General features: G+C 47.4%; 1 protein-coding gene across 1 annotated transcript in view; it reads right to left on the reverse strand.

Moving 5' to 3' along the window:
* Positions 1–930: 930 nt before the first annotated feature.
* The window catches only part of GCLC (glutamate-cysteine ligase catalytic subunit), a 41468-nt gene continuing 20886 nt past the window's right edge, over positions 931–21512 (reverse strand). The window contains 16 exon segments of the mRNA XM_032463279.1: positions 931–2520; positions 3500–3620; positions 3789–3889; positions 3966–4047; positions 8027–8131; positions 8403–8495; positions 8981–9093; positions 9500–9638; positions 10702–10818; positions 11295–11369; positions 15617–15750; positions 15859–15917; positions 17383–17496; positions 19888–19988; positions 19990–20071; positions 20918–21030. Of these exon segments, the coding sequence (XP_032319170.1) occupies positions 2309–2520; positions 3500–3620; positions 3789–3889; positions 3966–4047; positions 8027–8131; positions 8403–8495; positions 8981–9093; positions 9500–9638; positions 10702–10818; positions 11295–11369; positions 15617–15750; positions 15859–15917; positions 17383–17496; positions 19888–19988; positions 19990–20071; positions 20918–21030 (1761 nt within the window). The 3' untranslated portion in view covers positions 931–2308.

Genomic DNA, 21512 nt, shown 5'->3' on the forward strand with positions numbered 1-21512 from the left:
CAACCTCAGGCAGGAGCCAGGTGTCAGGGGCAGAGGCATCCTGGGACCAGGAGGAAATGTCTTATTCATCCAGAACTGATGGGCAGGAAACAAAACTTTGGGTGAGAAGCAGCCACGTGAGGGTTGGAGTGCCTGGTCTCAGCACAGCGATTTCTGAGAAAAAGCCCTCTTTGCTTTATCTCCCTGTTTATATTGTTCTGGTCCCAAAGCCCTGACTCCTCAGCTGTGTTCAGGGGTAAAACTCACGAGAGGCAGTGCTTGCTTTCTGTCTTGGATACAGACTAGGTGCCACTGCCTGGTTTTCAGATCCACACATTAGACTCAAAGACAATTGTCATTTGAGACTTAAAATTGCTTTGTGCAAAACTGAGGTTCAGAAAGTGATCGAAGTCCTTGTTATTCAACGTGGCCCACAGATGGGCAGTGTCAGTATTAAGAGGGGGGCTTCTTAGAAATGCAGAAATGAGGGTCCCCTACCCCAGGCCCCCTGAGCCAGGACAGGCACTTTATAAGACATGTGTACGCTAAGCACTGCCCTAGGATCGTTCAGATAAAGTGGACGAATCAGATGAGTTCTGACAGAAGGGGATGGACCAGATGAACTGGGGATGGGGGCAGGACAGGGATGTTGACCCAACAACAGGGGCTGGAAACGGCTCTCGGCAGAACCTGCTGATTCAGTCTAAGTGCCATGACACTGGTGTGCACACAGCACCCCAGTACCTGGTGATTCACCGTGTGACCACTGACTCAGGGCGGTGACAGTTTAGAGTAAAAGAAACATTCACTTCCAGTGGTCCTTCCCCCCGCCCCGCCCCCCCACCACAGGAGCGGAGGGCTGGAGATGAGGCATCTGTTATCATCTGGGCTAATTAAAAAAAACAAACCCCACCGCCCTCTGTTTAGTTGTAGAATTCACACATTCGAGAGTTTTCACAATGCTAATTCCATTCTTTTATTTCCTCATACCACAAACATTTCACTCCCTTTTTACAACCTGAATTTACACAAGCAAATTGCGAATGGAAAACAGGCATTCGTTTATCTTCCAAAATGCATGTATGAAATTTAGCACAAATCCTAGTATTTATACATTAACAGGCTTAGCTGCAGCTTTATTGCAATTTCCTAAAATTAGCATTAGTTTAAATATTTATGTCTATAAAGTTTGTATAATCTACTATACATAGTTATTTCATAAGCAGTTAAGACTTTTCTTTAATTGGAAAGAAAAACTTCAACAAAAAGCTCTAACAATTGTGTGAAACTTAAGTTATTTACAATTAAACATTTAGGGCCCTGATTCACAAAATTTAGTGCAGATCATGATTTCTTGATGAGTTTTACAGAGAAGGTAAGGAGTATGTAGAATATCCCCCAGGTCAAATCTAGGATGAATGGCTTTTGGAAGAATGTCACGTGCCACTGGAAATGAGAGCTAAAGTAACGAAAACTTTAGCAACCGCATTTGATTTGAAAATTTGTATGCAGGGGCCACGACAGAAGAGCTGGTGTCATTCTGGACATTCCTCTTGGTATGTACAAGATGAAAAACGATTCTCCTTTTTTCACACACAAAAAAAATAGTATTGCCTCCCATAATCACTAGTGAACTCAGTCTTTCTTCCTACAGAGTTGTCTTCTGACTTAATGCCCAAAGCAGCAAATTTAAACAAAGCAGGACTGTCAGCTCAATGGGTTCTGTTTAGTGGTGAAGGCTTGAGGGACAGGGTTACCGAGTGGTTAGCTATTATCACAGGGAAGGTGCCCGAAATCCAAGATTTCCCTTGAAACACTTGAGTGGACTCCGTAGTGATTTAACGTGTACGCCAAAGGAAACGACTCAAAGAAAATGAACAGGATTCAAACTGGTTTTAAAGCGAAGTGACAGGTTTCAGTGAATCAGGTCCCAGGTAAAGTCTTTAAAAAAAACAAACAACCTAACAAAAACAAACCCCAAATGTACAGTAAACATTTTAAACTCTGGAATGCAAGTATAGTACAATTAATTACCAGTACATGACATTTACAAAACTGCTTACACAGTAGGCATTCCAGAGTAAGAAGTGAGAAATGTACAAGCCGTTCACGATGACTTTAGATACAGTGTTATTAAAATACATTGTTAATCATAAAAATACTTTACTCTGTACATGTACACTGTATAAACTCTAGGTTTGCCTAGCTGAAGGAAGCTTCTAGACCCATTTCTGGCGAGCGGCCCAGGTCAGCGCTGCACTCCGAGCCGATGTTCACACCAGCCCCGCGAGCAGGGACACGGTGACGCACTTTCCCTGCCGCGGGACGTCTAGTTGGAAGGGTCGGTTTTACTTCCACTATATTTTACTTTCCTAAATGCTGGTCCAAGTAACTCTGGGCATTCACATAATTCGTTTGCAATTTGGTTACACTTTAAAAGAAGGCTATAGTTTATTTTGTCAGTGATGACACTGTCTTGCTTGTAGTCAGGATGCTTTGCGATGAACTCCCTCATCCACCTGGCAACTGTCATTAATTCTCCTGAAAAAAATGTAACAACTTAATAGTACAGTGTTTTTTTTTTTCCTTTAATAAGGTGACATTTCGTGGCCAACATAACACCACCCTGAAGAAAAATCAACCTGGTGTCTTGGTGTCGCTGCCTGGCAGGGGCTGGGAACAAATGTCCTGGAATGCTGGGAGAGTTCCCCCCCTTCAGTGCTGCGGGCAGGCAGCTAGAACACACACCTCCCACTGCCATGGTACCTGTTAGATGCCACCCACCCAGTGACACTGCCAGCTCTTAAGGAACAGGAGCCAACATGCAGCTGAAGGTTCAGACTGGCTGTGCTGGCACCATGAGCCTGCCTCAGGACAGGAGGGTCCCGTGTGCCCAGAGCCATCTCTGATCAAAGAGGCGGAGGGTATATGCACGGAGAAACCAGCAGGTACAGCATCTGAGGTGTAGATCCTGGGTGACTCCAAAGAATTTTACAAAGCCTCGAGTGAAACCCAGATGCCATCACCATCACGACTCTCCCCTCGGTCACAGCTGACAGCTCCCCGTGCCAGGCACGTGTGCGGCACCGCCACTGTGATTTCCTCCAAGCCAACAACGAAGCAGGTGCCTGGAGCTGGGCCGCGGGGCCCGGCGTCCTAGCCACGTGGCTTAGTTACCCTGCAGCCTGACTGAGACTCGCTGTAAAGAGAGCCCATGGTGACGTCCCCCACACACAACTGGGCACTGATGACAAACAGGCAATTGAGAGACTGGACTTCATTGCCTAAGATGCCATCGGCTAGAAGATGCAACGCTATGTCATGAACCAGTAAGAACAAAAGCACTGCTAATTCAGCTGTGACTGTCAAGGATGTAAGGTGGATCCAGCTAACGGGATGTTACAGTGTGGGAACCGCACACTGTAAAAGACTACTTTAAAGACCCAATGTTGTGAGACTGTGAGGTTCTGCCTGTATTAAGAGATGTTTTAAAAATAAAGAAAAGCAAAAGACGCCATACCGGACGCTCTCTTCTTGATCAGCTTCAGGTAGTTGAGAATACTGCATCTGGTGTCCACATCCACCTCCATGTTCTCCAGGTAAGAGTTCAGGATGGGGATCAGCCCAGGGAACACGCCTTCCTATGGGAAGCAGGCTATGAGGTTGGCTGGGTCTTGAGCCCAGGGGTGCAGCGGTAGGGAGGGTGGGGAGGGCGTGGGTGCGGGATGGGGCGCCCGAGGGTGCAGCTGTGCGGGGCAAGGGGGGTGCCTGGCGCAGGAGCGGGGATGGGGGGCGGGGCGCGGCCCTACCTTGCCGTTGATGATGGTGTCGATGGTCATGAGCGCGTACTCCTCGGCCGCAGGCTCCGCGCCCGCCGCCTTGCCGCAGCCGTCCACCACAGCGCTGCCACCTGCCGGAGGGGCGCAGAGGGCGTGAGCGGCTGCCGCGGGCCCGGGTGCCCCCAGAAATGCAAGAGAGCGCAGTACCTTTGCAGATGTCTTTTCTGAAATAAAACCTGCCCCGCAGGACGGCGTCTCGCTTCTGTGCCACTTTCATGTTCTCGTCCACCTACGGGGGAAGGGCAGGCGCGGCCGCGTCAGCACGTCCCAGCCGCGCGGGAGGCCGGGGACTTGCGCCTGGCGAAGCCGACCTCCCCTCCAGGGCTGCGGGAGCCAAGGCCAGGCTTCTCACTTCAGTTCAATGTGGAGCAGGGGCCTCTGCCACAGACCGGGGTATGCTTTTTTAGTAACAAAGGGGGAATTCTAAGAGAAGGTCACCTTAAACATCAAAGAGAAAACGTACGCTCCCCAGGCTGTCCACACTCCGAGGCGCCTTCGGGATGGCCGGGGACGAACGTATGGTGTTGGGAGGGTGGGGGCTGGTTCCCATGGAAACAGCCCCTTATTTCTATCAGGAAATCTTTGGGGAAGCTCCACAGACAGAAACGAGTTGGAGGGTCATGTGGAAGTGGGGTGGACAGTACAAAGTCTTCAGTTACTTAGCTTCGCCCCTCATACTCATTAACTCCTGTTGTTTCAAAACTGGGGGGGGGGGGGGGGTGGTAAGTCGGTTACTTATTTTTTCAATGGAGGCACTGGGGATTGAACCCTGGACCTCGTGCATGCTAAGAGCGCGCTCTACCACTGAGCTATATACCCTCCCCCGCTGTTGTTCTTTAAAGACATATTAATCCAAAGCTCGTATCTAGATACTTCTAGAAACTTACTCAATAGTCTAAAATTTTATCATGGCTAGGAACAGCTGGTTTCATTTCTAATAGTATTTGCATTTTTCTTAGTCTTGACAAAAATTCATTAAAGTCAATGGTTTTGTTTTGATTTCTGCTTTTATGAATTCCTTTTCTGTTCTTTAGATTCTTAACTTAGCTGCTTAGGTTTATTTCTAATCTTTCTGCTAAAGCATTTAAAGCTACGATTTTCCCTTGGAAACTAGCTTTGCCGGCATCATTTCCCTATACAATCTATAATTCTATATAATCTGTAATCCTAGTTTGGACTTAATCTAAAACCTATCAGAAAAACTAAAAGCTGTTAGAAAAACGATTTAAAATTTCCAGTGGTTAACTGTTGTTGCATTTTGGTGGGGGATGTACCCTGTATGGTGTCTACTTTTGAGAAGTAAAAATCTTCCTTGATTAATTTGTTATTCTTCCTCAGGGCATTTAAAAAAGGTGTGCTGTGGTATGAGATCTCTGATACAGGTGACACAACCACGCTTATTAACCATGTCACTTAACTCTCCTGTGGCCCTTCTCATTCTCTGAGCGTCATGACCTGTCAGTCACGGAGTAACACAGGCAAGGGACTTTGCTAAGTGCTTCACCTCCACGAATCCCACCTGGCCTTGGAACAAATAGCCCCGTGTCTCCCTGTTTTACCTGCAAACTGAGCTGCACGGAGGGTAACTCACTCTGGTTAAAAAGCTGGTAAGTAGTGCAAGTGATTTATGAATTTAGTGCCCACCCCAAACCCATATGTTACCCACCATACTACAGTGTCTTTACATTCTCACCTGTCTGAGAAATGTTAACTATACTTTATGGTAAAACAAACAAATAAATAAATAAGAACCACAGCTTAATGTTATCTTGAAAGAGGATACAAAATTGCTTTCTGTATCTCACTGAAGACTTCCTCACATTTTGCCTGTTGTTACTTTCTTTCTTGCTACCTTCTGTCTTTTTAAAAGGTCATTATGTAGCTCTTTCCCTTGTTTTAGGTATAATCTCATGCAAACAGATCCCACTCCATTACTTTTTTATACCATCTGTTTTAGCTTTGGAAGAGAAGAATTTAGTCTGCTCAGGTTTCTTTTCATTTTATTTAACCACTGCATGTTCTCTGGGCTTTACTGTCTCAGCACGGCCGTAGCCCCAGAACCACTTTTGGGACACTGGTAAGTTTTCTTGGTTCTTTGCCCACCCCCTTTAGCTAGGAGATGAGAAGTGAACAAGTCCTATTTCTATACTATTAGTAGCTTTTCTTACTTTTGTGAAATTCTCTCTCTAGACGTCAAGCATGAAATCTACCGTCCACCTCCTTCCACTGTCCTCCTGCATTAGATAAGATTCCTGGCTTCCTTTCAGCCCTAATTTCATCTGTCATGTTAGAATCACTTGGAATTTAGACTAGTTTGGCTGGCTGCAGAGAAGCCCACAGTCCTAATTCCTTACCCTTCAGGATTCTGTATAGACACTGCTCCGTCTCTTTTAGCATTTAATGTTTCAGATGAGAAATGGTATCAGTCGATTTCTTCCCCCCTTCTTAGGAGAAAGTTAATTTCTTCTCCTGTCTGGATGGTTGATCTTCTCTTTGAGATTCAGAAATCCTTAGGTTTGGTTTCTTCTTTAAAGATTCCTGTCTTCTCCGTAGTGAATTCTTTGACTTAGGGAAAATTCTATTATTTATTTTCCTTGTTGTATCTCTTTTATACAGATCATTCTCTTCTTCTAAATAATTATACAAATGATGCACCTTCCAGAGAAGTTCTCTCATGCTTTTCCTGTAATATCCATTTCTTTGCCATCTTGCTGGGGTGAATCTCAGTTTAGTTCCCTAAATCGCTGACTCTGACCTTCAACAACACCTGCCTACTGGTGAGTGTGCAGTTTTAAAAGTGTGGCTACCATGTCCTTCATTTCTGGGAACTCCTCTTTTCCTTGTTTACTTTAGCTGTGACCCTTCTCTAGAATTTCTTCAAGGGCACTAATGAGAATTTCTTTCAAAATTCTTTCGAGTTTCTTAATTAACTGTGGTTCACTGAGGATAACATACTCCACAGGCTCATGGCCCTTCTCTTTAAGGCTATTAAAAGTTTTCAGTTTTCTACTGACTTTCAGACATCCACGGCTGACCCCTGAACAATGTGGATCCACTTACAATGCACGTGGATGTTTTCCGGTACTCAGTACTACAGTATTACATGATCTGCTGTGGGCTGAATTCCGGGATGTGGAGGATCCTGTGTAGGGAGGGCCAACTATCAGTTATATGCGGTTTTTTGACTGCATGAGGGTTGGGTCGGGTCGGAACCCCTAACCCCCTCATTTCCGAGGGTCACCCGTATTTAGTCATAAGCAAAGGCTTGGACTGGACGCTTAAATGGTCCACCTTACCCGGGCTGATCTCCCAGCGGGGGCACCACAGGGCTAGCCCGGGCCCACAGAATCCTGCAGGTCACCTGGGGCCTGGTGGTGGCGGGCAGGTGTGGTCCCTCCGGGTGTGCAGGGGCGGGGGGCACAGGTGCAGGGAGGAGGCAGTGAGGCACCTGGGGGGCAGTTTTATCCTTCCCTCCATCCTCGCTGAGACTGTGCTGCTCTCTCTCCTCTGCCCAAAAACCTCAGCAGACCCTCACCCTACCCGGCAGCCTGGCCCAGCCACTCTCTGTGCCAAGAGAGCCCACGGCCCAGGAACTACAGACCTCTACCTACTTGGCTACTGCCCCGCAGCCCACAAGCTTTGCTGCCCCGCGGCCTGGAACTGTTCCACGGCTCTGCCAGGAAACTGCTTCCAGAAAGCTCCTTGTTGGTCTCTGCTGGGCTGGGGCTGATTGACTCGGATTTGCTTTTCCGATGGCGGCAGGGCCACCTCCACCTGGGTTCCTCCGAGGTTCCCTGTGCCTTCACTACAGCAGTTACAGGTCCCTCCATCCCAAGTCTAACACCGTGTCCGGGACGGGATTAGAAAGGACGAAGTCCATTTGCGGGACTCCCTCCAGCCATCCTCTTGAATCAAACGCCTCTAGAAATGAGCAGTTATTCAAATGCAACCCTAAAGGTCTTTCAAATGGGCTGAGTAAGGGGGCTACTTGTTTTCCAGGAGTCTCCACAAAAACTACCAAAATCTATAGCATAAGCTTAGGTTTAAAAGGGGAAAGAAAATGTTGGTGGAAGGATGAACATTTCACTCTAAAGGGTGAACAATTCTAAGTGCGGTCGAATGTGAAACAAATCCTGTATAGCAGTGAGCAGCCGATGGTCATCTCCAGATACCCACCCCACCCACCCTATGCTGGAACTCGTCCTTACCTTCGACAGGGGAATGAGGAAGTCCAGTTTGTAGGACAGGATCACCCTGGTAAGCAGCACCACAAACACCACGTATGCAGAGTTCTCGAAGTCTGTCAACTGCACCTGGACGAGGAGCCGGGGGACGTCATGGACCAGCCGTGCAGACGCACTCCTGCCCGACGCGCCCCCTCGGGTCCCCTCACTCCCGGCATCTCCCACCCGACCTGGCCCCAGAAGCCCTCTGCCTACAACGGCTTCTCAGGAAGCAGCCCTCCTGAGCAGCCGGGCTGATCTGTGCTGCCTTCGGTTAAGCTAAGCCTGTGACAGGGCAGGTGGAGGGGGGCGGGCGGCTGGGAATGGACATCTGAGCTGGCTCCCGCCGACGGCCTCGTACCTCCATAGGCCGGAATTCCACTCTCCATCCAATGTCGGAGTTTGGGGGAGGAGGCTTAAATCTCATCGTCTGCCAATTTGTGGACTGAATATTCTGTAATCAAAAGCTGAGAATGAAGCCAATTTCCTGCATGTTCAGGAAGATATTAAGATGATTTGATATTGAATACGTAAAGCAGACATTTTACTGTCTGCACCAAAAGCTCGTCAATTTACAAATACAAAAAGGCACCATTTAAGATTTTCTCAGAGTGTGAGCTGCTAGGAAAACAAAACAGTGAGTGTGGCACATAAGTTAGGAGACACGTCAGCAGCCCTGAAAGAAGGGGTCGTGTTACTTTTTCGGGCAGCATGTTTGAGGAAACAAGAGGAAATATTGATATTAACAAAGAATTCAGAACCGGAGAGTAAGAATCCTAAAAGAAGGGTACTTTCATGGACTTAAAATCTGTCTTCATTCCCTGCTGCACTGGGTCACAAAAGTCACAGGAGGCCCTACTCTCACAGACTCCGCACAGGCCCAGAAGACGCCCCCACCCTGGTGAGCGATGTGAGATGCACTCAAAACAGAGCAGGTACCTCGAAATGGTCAGACTCGTTGGCATCGTCCAGGTGTATTTTCTCCTCAAACAGAGTCAGCGGGTCTCTGATGAAGAGGTGAGCCACGTGCTGGGCCAGGAGGTGATCGATGCCTGCAAACAAAAGTCACTGTTTGCTTCCATGCCCGAGACCCTGGGACAGCTCAGGAAGCCTGCGGACGGGGTCTAGAAGCTCAGGAGGTGGCCGGTTTGTGCAGCGTTCTTGCGTTGCCCGAGACTTTATCCTGCGGACCCTGGGGGGGGTGGTGTCGGAGTTTTACTTGCTCCCTCCACCGTGCCTGTGGGGACACTGACGTGGCCCCGGGAACAGACCCCCGAAGTAAGCTCCTTTCGCTAGAAGTCAAGAAGGTCTCACAAGTATTTGTAATGTGAAACGTTGGGAACAAGCAGCCTCATTAGAAAAGCTGAGAGACTTTATAATTAAAAATAGAAACCAGACCAGGAGTCAAGCAAAACTAAAGGCTTGCAACCAATCTAGAAGAACGGAGCGGAGGCCCACCTTCCTGCAGCAGATGGCCGTAGATCTCCCTGTCTATGGTCAGGTCGAGGTCATTGTACTTCTCCCCGCACTCGGACAAGTAACTGTCGATGGAGTCGTACCGGGATTTACTAATCCTATAGCTATTGTTCTTCAGCGGCTAATATGTGAAGAAAAAAAAAAAATGAGTGCCGTATAAAACTACCTAGAAGTAAACTAATGCCCCAAATAAGTATATTGAAATGTTATACATTTTACATATAACTACATAAACCTTTCCAACTTAAACACGAGATCCTGCAAAAAAGCTAGTTAACCCTGAAAAGTAAATTATTAAAAAAAAATCTGGAGGCAGTTTAGTCTGGTCTGTTATGATTTAAATATATATATTTTAAAGCAGACCACCTTCATTCTTATTAAGCTAGGAAAATGCCAATGTTAAGAACAAAAATATAAACCTATAATGAAAAACAAAGCTACTGAAGTGATTTCTCCTTTAATGTTTCTTTCTACTTAGAAAGCACGTTCAACAATTGATGAACGATTACATAAAGACCAGAGCAGCAGTGGTGCAGCCCTGGTTGAGATCCTCAGAATCACCCGTGAGGGCTCGTCTACTAACACCTATGTCGAGGTCCCAGTTCTGGACGTACTTCCTGGGTCTCGGACGGGCCTGGGTGTCTACTGCTAAAGCTCTCTGTAGGTGGCTCTGATGCGCACTCGTGGTCGGAGAGATGTGGGGTCACAGTTCAACATGCAAACAAAAGGCACAAACCTACCCTTATTAGGCAAACCTAACCTTTTATAAGGGGCAAAAGGATCTTGGACAACACATTACACTTTCCACAGCAGAAAGCATCATATACAAAGCACTCACGTAGCGCCAAAAAGCCTTCTGGTAAAACCAGCCATCAGCGCTGACTTCCAAAATACAGTCACCCTGTACTACCGACTTTAGGTGGTGAAACAGATACAGGTTTTAACAGATGATGGAAATTAACTGTCCTCCCCCCCAAGACCCAACCAACCACGTTTCCCACATTCTCACCCCAAACACATACTGTGAAGCCAAAGACAGGTTGATAACCTGTAAATTTTTTCCCACGTGTGACAAACCCACTCAAGGTAAAAATTTTAGGGGAGACTTCAAAACTGCGAGTCGTTACCATAACCCCATTTTACCTGTTGGAGTTTAAAAGGCTATTAAGGAAAGTTATTCCCACCTCCAGTCCTCTCTCCTCCCGAGTTCTATCATCTACAGACGCAGAAATCACTCCCCAGCGACAATCAATGTCTGACACATAGCCTCGGTAAAAAGGAGACGCAGCGCTCAAAGCCATCTAAAAACAAACAGAAGTCAGCACCTGCAAGTTCAAAGTGTCACTCACATGCTGAAAAAAGCTCCATGCAGTTACCCCTGGTCAAGAACCGGTTTATGCACCCTTACAGAGTTCCGCTGCAGCTGTCTCTGCCTGCCTTCTCCTTGTGAAATACACCAGAAGTGACTCAAATCCCTGCATCTGATGCATTTAAATCCTCCTCTCAAACTATCACGTGAGGGCTCGGGGGATGGGAGAGGGAAAACGGCTAAGCTCGAACTTGACACTTTGCACACAAACACCCTACTGCTTGGCAACACTAAACTCTACAGTTTAGACTCTTACCCATTAGTTGTAAATCTGCACGTTACTTTTGTTAGTTCAGTTCTAAATAAAGTTTTAACTGGACTTAAATAGCACACAGTCAGCAAATTTTGCACATGCAGTCTTTACTATATATAAAGGAGTATTTAAGATTAGATGTAATTTCTACTTACAACAATTGGGCAGATAGTGGCCAACTGATCATACAGGTAGCGGGCCTCAGATATGCTGCAGGCTTGGAACGTTACCTGTTTAAGAATCGCAAGTTACTCAACCACAACACAAAGTCATTACCATCCTCCCTGAGGAGTCAAGTCTGAAGGAAGGCAGCCGGAGGAGGGAGGGGGTCGGGGTATTGATGACAACCCTGAACACGGGAGTTTTGGTGTAAAAGCTGGCTCGGATGAATTCTGCTAGAAGACGGATTTCATCAGGTTCACATCTAATATGAATAACCGTGTTCCTACGTTAAATAAGATTAAGAAGTCAGGAAAGAAAAATAAGACCTAGATTAATGGTGAGGTTCAGCCTGGCATTTCCTCTCCTACTGGGTTACCTCCCTCTCTAGCTTCCCATCCACGGTGGTTAGCTGAGGGCTGTGTAAATTCTGGTGCAAGGGGGATTTGGAGATGCGAGCGATGGGCTTCAAAGTTCACCGGGAGCACAGCTGGGAAGAGCTTGGAAGGGGCCGTCCAGGAGGAGACTGAGGAGGGCAGGTGGGATGGGGCACACCAGAGCCAAAGCAGGCCTGGTGACCAGGGAACACAGACAGCGAGGAGGGACTTGGGTTTTGGCCTGGACGTTCCTAGGACAGACGGGAAGCAGCAAGGAACAGGACAACAGCCCTGTAAGTGGCTTGGTCTCCGGGGCTGGTGCCAGGAGGGAAAATGTGAACTGGAGGAACAGCTGGGGAGCAGACCCAGGTGATGTACCTGGGGCAGATCGCCCAGGAAGCCCAGACAAGAGGGGTAGATAGGACATTTAAGAGCTGGGCAGAGAAAAAGATCACATAATTGATTCATGCAAATCCTCTAAGAACAATTACTCAAAGAAACCAAAAGACAAAAAAAAAAAAAAAAAAAAAAATCCTGCCCTCTGTGGGGTGCAGGGCAGTGGAAGGACAAGGAATACAGATTGTGGCTAGTGTTGGCACATGTGTGATAACTGCAGACCGGGGACAGTTCTCACGTCCTGTTAATTTGACCACGACAGTCTGAATTCAGTGTTGGCGCAGGAAGTAAGCAAAGTGCTTAATACTTGAAGTAGAAGCGGAGAGAATGTTCACTGTTCCAACCCCAACCTGTCAGGTCCTGCAGTTTTAGCCACGTTTCAGCTCTGCCTTTTCCATTCTGCTCTGACTTTTGTTTAGACAGCGAGTGCTCCTGCGGGAGACTCGCTGGTCTACCTGCTGGATTTGGGGGGCGTTTCATGTCTGCCTGGTGACTGACGACAGACAACAACTGTTCAGACAACTTAGTGCCCTTAACTTTCCTGTCGTTCCTGTGTGAATTATGAAGTCAGGGCTACATGTTAATTAAAACTTGATGATAGTTAGCCAGCCGTTACAAATTAACTGAACATGGAGAAGGGCTGTGTCACTGACATTAAGGAGCAAGAGTGGCAAAGGTTAAAACAGAGACTGAGAAGGACTGGCCATTAGGTCACCGATAACCAAAACAAGGGTGGTGTCTACAAAGAGGTGGGACTTCAGAAGCAGCTTGTGCGACAGAGACGGGAGGCAAAGTATTAACATACTTACCTGCCGGGACCCCCGCCCTAAAATGTGAGCCCCAGGACGGCTCTGCCTTGTGGCTCTGTCCCCAGTGTGCAGGACAGGGCCTGACGCCCACTTGGTACTTGACATTTATTAAGTGAACAGAGTGTCCTGAAGGAAAGAGCTCTCAAGAGGAGAACCCAGGAGCGGAGACAAGTTTGATTGGTGTACAATGGTGAGTTACTTGAAAAAACTGACCCTACAGTCCAAACATTTATAGACTGAAATTAAAAATACGTAAAAGTTCCCCCAAGGGTTTTGACCACTGAATGCTTTTGAATACACATCTCTTCTTCATTTATTTAGGTCCTTTGTTTTGCATTCCTCTTAAGTATTCTAGAGTGTCTGTTATTTTTAATTTTAAGAAGATACTGTGCTAAGCATGATTTTTTCTTTTCAGTTTCCTGATTGGCTTCTCTTAGATGGACTAGCATATACTTGACAATTCACAGGCAGATCCTGAAAAAGCCAACCCTAGAGAAATTCCATAGTTGAGTTACAACAGTGATAGGACTCAGTTATTCTAAACATACTGAGTAACTAGTTTCCCTACCCCAGGCCTGACACAGCTCTTGCCAAAGCAAACAGGACATCACTGCAGTAATGGCTTCTGTGGGGTAAGGAAAAGAGTTCTCAATACCTTAAAGAGATACGAATATATGAATGATTTTGGCTTCTGGTAACCTCCTAAAGTACCACATGAAGAGGAGAAGCAATGTCACTAGGAAATTGATGAGGGGAGAAAAAACAAAATATGAAAAATAGATGTTAGAAAACCTGAATACCTAAGATCTGTCTAGAGCCCAGTGTTGAAACCACAGGACTTTCTCAGGGGGGAAAACCTTTCACGACATGCATGAGCTGACTAAATGGTTCCTGAGAAGTCCCCCAGAAGAGTCAGGAATTTGAGAATATGGTTAAAATGTGTTTTGTTCTGTACAGAAGTCTCTCATTAACCGTAAAAAAAAATCCTTTGAAGCCTTTTTTGCTGCTTTATTGTAATAAGCAGTTTCTAGTGTTCCATTTAAGAGAGAAAGCAGAAACTTCTGTGGCTAATTGTGGAATTTGTCTCATTTCCCATACATTTACATGCTCTCTACTAATAATTTTTAAGAAGAGTATTGAAAGTGGGGTGCTGGACATGCTACTAAGAAAAAGAAAATCTTCAGCCCACAACAAAACTTCACTTGGATGGAGACCTGTATCTACGGGCAGTAACAATGTTAACTACCTACCACTTGGACATATTTACTTGTATAAATACCCTGTTTCAAGGGAAAGAACATTCCCTTGGAATGAGGCAACTGTCCTGTCTGTGGCAAAACACTCTGGTGGTTTAATATTAAACCAAGGGAAAAAGGCAATCAGTACTCCAACAGCACTGATACAATTTTAAAGCCATGTGCTGTGAGTTCCAGAGCTGAACGGTTCCCTTTAGAAATATTTGTAATTAAGATAGGAAAGCAGATATGCAGTTAAAAGTCAAAAGGTCCCTTTTTTTATGAAGTGTGACCATCTGTAAGGAAATTTACTGGCCTAAGTTTGTTTGGAAGACATGTGTTCCACCACCTATGTAAGTCAGGAAGAGCAGGAAAAAATGTTATCCTTGGCCATGGTTATTTAAACACGCTTAGCATGGACAAATCTGACTCTGGTGTTCACTTCTGATTATACATAGTTGTAAGAGTAAACGCATCTGAGACATACGAGCAAGAAGGTGTGTGTCTGGGCTGCAGCTGTTGGAACGCGGGGGTCGCTGGGTCCCTCAGCCGAGGGGAGAACACGGACTAAAGGCTGGGGTGGGGCCCTCGCGTGGGGCCGGCTCTGCGCCTCTAGGCCCCCAAGGACACCGTTTCTCATCAGACAAGTCATCAGAACTGGATAGAACCTCTCCCTGGATAAATAACAGGAGGCCTTCTTATTTAAAATTTGAAATCTTCAATTTGAAACTTTTAACTTGGTGCGACTCCTTCTTCTGTCCTAACATGATCTTAAATAAGTGAAACATTAAAACAATGAAATACTAGCTCAGAGTCAGACCTGGAAGGGGCCTTCGTATAAACACTTCTTTCAACTGATGAGAAAACCACGCCCATTTGGGAGTTGCCCAAATGCCTGACAAGAAACAACACTCGAACACAGGCTCGTGAGCCGGGCCACAACCACTGCCGCGTCGCCAGGAATCTGATCAGATCCAGGGAAAGTTTTAACCAAGGAATTAAGAGAAAGGCTATTCTTATTCTGCTTCCTGTGAAACATAGCCAGGGGCTGCTCAATGTTTATTCTTCTGGCACCACTAGATGCCTTGCAGGAAAATAAAAATTTAAAAGTCCAGGCAATCTCCCCCTTGGATCACAAAGTGCATCCGTTGGGGTTCATTTCAGAAATAAGATCAGAGGGATATTTACAATCTCAAAGCTGGACCATCACTAGATGGCAGCAAAAATCAGGCCCGTGGAAAACAGAGACTGGCCCCAGAATAGCTCACATTTTAAGTTAATCAACAACCACATCTTGGTAGCTCTGAACTGTAAAGTCTGTCAAGAGGTAACTTCCAATGAATTTATTAACATGACTTCATTGGTTTTCAGAAAGATGTACTATTGTCATTCCAATCTGGTTAAAAGGTGGCTTTTTAAAAGGCAACACGCACACAAGGAAGGAAGCCCATCAGTAGGAATGGGTGAGGGCGCCTCCCTCCCTGCATGTGGGAAACGGTACCTGGAGACAGCAATTGCCCATCCCGAAGCCCATGGCATCCATGTAAATGTGGTCCGGCTTAGCCGCCTTCGCTGCCTCGTCATCCTCGGGAAACGTCTCTATAAACGGAGACGGCGTGTTCTTGTCCTTAAATACTGTGTTATTAAAAAAAAAAGAAAAGAGCCGGAAGCAGGTGAGAGTCAAGGATGAACAATGATGGGGGGGGCGGGGGGCCCTCCCACCCACCACCTCGGCAGACTCACTCGGGACATTGATGACGACTTTCTCTCCCCTCCTGTGCCGGATGTTCCTTGTTAGGGTGCTGAAACAGACAACAGACGTGGTAAGTGCATCACCTAAGAACCACCGTGCAAAAGAATTTGATAATATTCAAGTACATGGACTGAAATCCTCCATCAAACTCATCCTCTAAGACAACCCTACAGAAAATGCACACAGACCAAGAGACTGAGGGAATTCCTTCAAAGAAGGCTTCGCATGGGTACCATGTCCTCTGGCTCTTGCTTGAGAACGTCATTCCCTCCCCTGCCCAAGCCCTGATTTCCGAGTCCGTGGAACTCACCAAAACCAAGTTCATGTGTTCAAGATCTGCCAGGGTCTGGTATCATCGTGTTTCTAACACTTACCCAGGCATCTCTGGACCAGTACCTCATCACTCCCTCCACTCGGTCTGCAGCCTTAATACTTATCCTGCAGACCACAGCGTCTGATCCAGAAGCCACCAGGCACACGGGGGTGACTGAGCACTTGAAATGTGGCCGGTCCTAACTAAAGCGTGCTGTGAGGGTGCACACACAGCAGACCATGAAGACCGGGTACAGAAATAGAGTAAAACTTCATATTAATAATTTAAAAATACTGATTACAAGTTAAAAATAATATTTTGAACACATAGGGTTAAATAAAATGCTATAAGTTCACCTTTTTACCTTTTTAAATGTGGCTACTAAATTATTATTATTTAAATTATTATTAAAATGATGTTTGTGGCTCATGTTACGTTCCACCCGACAGGGCTGCTGTCAGCGAGGCTGGCCTTGACTCCCTCAGTGAGAAGCACCCTCCTTCCTCCAAGGACAGTCTCTGGTGTTACCAGCAGCTGAGTGTCTCTGTGTTCCCCAGGCACACTGTAACATTTGATGTTGGGGCCTGTGTTAACCTATCCTTCTCTCCCCCGGGAGACTGCAAATAGCAGGTGTGCAGACCTGTGAGAGGAATGAAGTCACAAGGTCCCTAACTCTAGGTCGGGAGCCCGGGTTCAGCATGATGGGTGAGACTCAGAGGTGCAGAGCTGAAATCAGACGGGTGTGGGCCCGAGACTTCAAACTACAGACTAGCAGACCTGGAAGTTAACAGAGCAGAAGGCGGAGCCCCAGTCACGTAACGGGTATTGTCCGTGTCAACCCCACTGTAGGGGCACACGGAGTGCGACAGCAGAACACAGGTGCTGGTGGTAACATGCACAGGGGAGAGGGTAAAAGTAACGACGGGAGAGCTTCCCCAAACAGGTGTGTGCAGAGAATCAGGGCTGGAAACATCCTGTGGCTGAGTTAACAACTTCAGGATGACTTGGAAAATGGGCAGATCCAGCCCGGATAGAGGCGGCACCGACCCAGCAGCCTTGGGGGTGCTGAGGGTGTGCGCAGGCGCAGCCGCGGGTCTGCCGGCTTAGTTACAGAAGGAGCCGGAACCCAGGAGCTGCGGGCTGGGGCTGGGGCTGGGGTGCAGGGGTCTGGTCCCTCGCCTTTCAGCACAAACACACTCACCTGAAGCGTGGGTGCTTGTTGATTGCTTCGTCGGGAAAGAAGAGGGACTTGGAAGCTCCTCCTTCGACCGGGCGGGGCCTGAACTCGGGCAGCGTGAACCCAGGGCAGCCTAATCTACAACAAATTGAAGAACTAAATAGATAGAATCTGTCTCCGGGGATTAGTTCTGTCTCGCTGCTGCTGAACACTGCCTGTGTGACGCTGCCCTTTGCAGAGAGTCTAGTGCGCAGGTATTCTACAAACACTGTGCCCGCAGCAACCACCCCACTGTGCTCTGTCTTTGCTCACAAGCTCTTCTCTTGCGACTGCAGCCCTGTAGCAACTTCATCAGCGCCTGGGCCCCTCAGGGTCTGCAGGACGCATGCTCTGGCCTGGCCACCCCGGTGGTTCCCCACCGCAGCTTCAGAGGCGGCTGGCTGTCCTTCCCAGCTCTCGGCTCACCTGCTGATCCCTGCACCCCACCACCTCCTAATAAGCCTGCTTCGGATCTGGAGGGGCCTCCTGCTTGTTGCCTCCGCAGGTCACCCCATGGACCCTCCAGATCAGGCGGGCTGTCCGCAGGTGTCCCCATCCGCCCCCAGACCTCCCTCTGGAGTCTGAAACCCAGCTTGCTTACCTCACTTCACCCCAGAAGAGCTTTAATTCCAACACAGACACAAGCTCAGTCTCTAAAGCTCAAATTCCCCATTACCGGCAGTGACGTCACCGGCTCCCCCGAGTTAAGAAATTTAAGGTCACCGCTATGTGTGCCGTGGGGGAGACCCAGACTAACAGAAACCAGAGGAAACAAAACAAGAAAGGCTCTTGTCAGGGCTTAGATCTGTGGTGGGAAACTTCTGGCTGGAGGGCCAAGACTAATGAGCCCAGGCCTTATTTTCAACCCCACTTTTCATAAAGTTGGCTGCCCACATTTGCCTTGTGAACCATCCAATTTGCCATCCAGTCTTTTCTGAAAAACAGTTCTCAGCTGTGGGGAGGGCTCCTGAGAACTCCTGCAGCTCCGTGCAGGCTTTGCCTTGGAAAGCCCTTGAGGAGAGTGAGGAACTGAGACCTGGGGGAGTCTTCACTAGCCAGAATCGGGCTGGAGGAAGAGAGGCGGCAGTGTCTGTTGGGCAGGAAGCAGGCTTTGGGCCTCAGGCCCTCACCGCCCACAGCACAGCCTCTCTCCTGGACCGGCACTGTCCATCGGACTCTCTGCAGTGATGGAAATGCTCACTGTCTGCACCCGCGGGACCCACAGGGCCGCCACCAGCCATGGGTGGGCACTGAGCACTTGGAATGAGGACAGTGAGCCTGAAGAACTGAGTCTCTCATTTTATGTAAGTCTGGTTAATTTAAATTTAAACACACAACCGCTTCCTGGATTACAGGTCCAAGCTACAGTTCTGCCTGTTTACAGAAAGAAAATCACTTCCTTATCATTTAACTATGGATGTAAGGTGAGGCCTCCACAACTAAATAATTATTATTCCTGCTCTGTTTACAAGTCCAAAAAAGTGCCCTCCCCTCATAAAAGATTTGGTTAGACTTTTTAAAAATTAGATTTTTAGAATAAAACTTATTCCTAGCTCAACACTCCTCCCTTAATAACTTAAGACAAAGAAAAAGATACTTCTCTAAGTGTTGGATGAGTTGTTTAAATAAGGTTTCCACTATTCAGAAGTGACCATGGAGATTTAAAAAAAAAAATTCCCTTTACGTGTCCTTCTCAGACCAGTGGTATGACTGACACTTGTCGGGAAAAAAGGAAGGTATGAGAATAGTTCAAAGTGTTCCAGGCCATGGACACCAACTGCCGAAGCACCTCTGAACTTTGGGGAGGTCAGCGTGCTTCACCCCAACCTGACAGAGATCCAGCACAGATAGGCAGATTGACGACTTGGTGGAGCTGCATTCTTGTGCACGGGCCCTGCGTGTAACTGTACAGGATTTCTCCACCGCATTCTAAGCGAAGGACGCAATTCCACTGTTCGTGTTACATTATAGTTACTTTCATGAACTTTTAGCCGTGGCTAGGTTTAATGACAAATCCTAAATTTTCTTTCCAGTACAATATCCAAACCTGACCCAATGACTCCCTGGTTCTTAGTTAACACGTATGGACAGACCCTGGGAGCACTGACGCCAGCCCCGCATCAGGGCCCCCCCGACCTTATCTGGAGGGAGCCGTGGTTACAGCGAGCTAGGAGAAGACACGACCATCTCCTTCTTTCCGGGGTCAGGACTGCTCGGCAGACACTCGCTCTGTCCACTGGCCTGGGGACGCAGTCACGTCGCTAATCAGTCCCAGGGTCCTTCTCATCCAGCCCAGACACGTCCTCCCGGCCACCAGCACCGGCCGAGCCAGGCAGGTGACTCTGCCTGCAGCCCTGGTGTTATAGATTCTACTGGACGCAGCGTGGAAAGTGTGAACTGTCCGCAAAGCTCGACGGTCATCAGGGCCAGTGCCTGGGTCGTGATTTGCTCTCTTTATCACCTGCCGGGCACGCTGACACGGGAACTAACCTGGGAAATGAGGTTATCGTGCAGACAGCCTGGTTGTCTCCCAGAAGAGACGTCGCCTCCTGGCGGCGCTTCCTCATGTTGTCCTCCACGGTGTTGAACTCAGGACATGGTCCCCCCGTACGGCTGGCCCGGTGTCCCTTCGATCATGTAGCTCCCGTACTCTGGTCTCCAAAGGGTAGGGTGGCTGTAGGGGAGAAAAAGTTTTGTTCCATCTGATTCTTGTGCCACAGTCTCCTCCATTTCTAGATCTTAAAAAGTTGCTTCAAAAAATTCAGAAACCACTGGGTATCAGTGATGCCAAGAACTCCGTTACAATTCCCAAAGGCTAATTTCCCAAAACTCTTCAGCTATGTAAGAGTTAAAAGTACTACGGGGTTCAAAATATTTATAAATAACTGGGGTGCACGCAGGGCACTCACTGTCCAAGACAAGCACGCCAGTCTACTTTTCAGGACAGGAGGCAGGGACTTACAGGCTCGTTCAGTTTGATGCTGGGCCCCAAACTCAAATGCAGCCCCCCTCGAAGTCTAGTGAGCAGGAAAACGAACCTGGGAGTGCATGCCCCCGTCACCTCTGTCTACTCAAAGAAGTATTTTTAAAAAACATTCTGCCAGCCAAACAAAACCCATCTGCAAGTTTTATCTGGCACCACAGTTTCATCTCGGTAACGCTCTGGCATTTTCTTTTTTTTTTTTTAATGTTTAAATAGTAAAGAGCTTTGTACTGAGTTCACCCTTCTAAGTGCTTACTTGTGTGTTTAAAATGTCAACACCCTAAGAGGTAGGTATCATTGTTATTACTCAGACTTTACAGATTTGGAAACTGAAGCACAGAGAAGTTAAGTAACCTGCCTAAGGTCAGCCAACTGTTAAGTAGAGGAAGCAGGATTGGAACCTAGGCAACTGGGAACCAGAGGCTGGGCTCTCAACGGCTGCACACTCCTGCTTCCTGTCCATTAGAAGAAAGATGCTATTTGAGTGGTTCTACCAGTTCAGAAACTCTAAAACAAGCCTTCAGTGCATCAGCTTACTTTGGGTTTGTCCTTTCCCCTTTTTCTTGCAGAGTTTCAAGAACCTCCTCTCCAGACAGGACCAATTGGACTTTTTTGTTTTCATGATCGAAAGACACCAACATGTACTCCACCTATTGAAAATAAAGGAGAGAAAGATTGAACCTCCTCTAGATGCATGCTTGGTGTGACCTTTAGGAAAAGAAGGAGGGAAGTGTAAAGGTTGGAGAGGTTCACAGTAACCTGAGAACTCACATTTGCTTACACCATGGTGCTTAGGGAGCGAGTGTTTGCATAACATGGAAACCTGTTAGAGAGAATGGCCAACAGTGCCCTTGCTGAAAAGAACTTTCCTCAATTGCTTCTTTCCCCTCTTCTAGGGATCACCTTACGGCAAGGTCTGGGTGCCCACTTTAACAAACTGTACTTCAAAAGACAAGTATTTCAAAGCTAGGATTCTGTAAACTGCAGCTCCAAGAAGTAGTCGCATTTTGCAATGCACTTCCTCCGTGGGCTTACTTTCCGTTTAGGAAAGTGGTCACCTGGGCATTCTAATCAAGGTATTTCACCCTCCCTCACTGGTAGGTTATTTAATCATCTCACTATTCAGTCCCAC

Source organism: Camelus ferus, chromosome 20, assembly GCF_009834535.1.
Source record: "Camelus ferus isolate YT-003-E chromosome 20, BCGSAC_Cfer_1.0, whole genome shotgun sequence".
Taxonomy (NCBI): Eukaryota; Metazoa; Chordata; class Mammalia; order Artiodactyla; family Camelidae; genus Camelus; species Camelus ferus.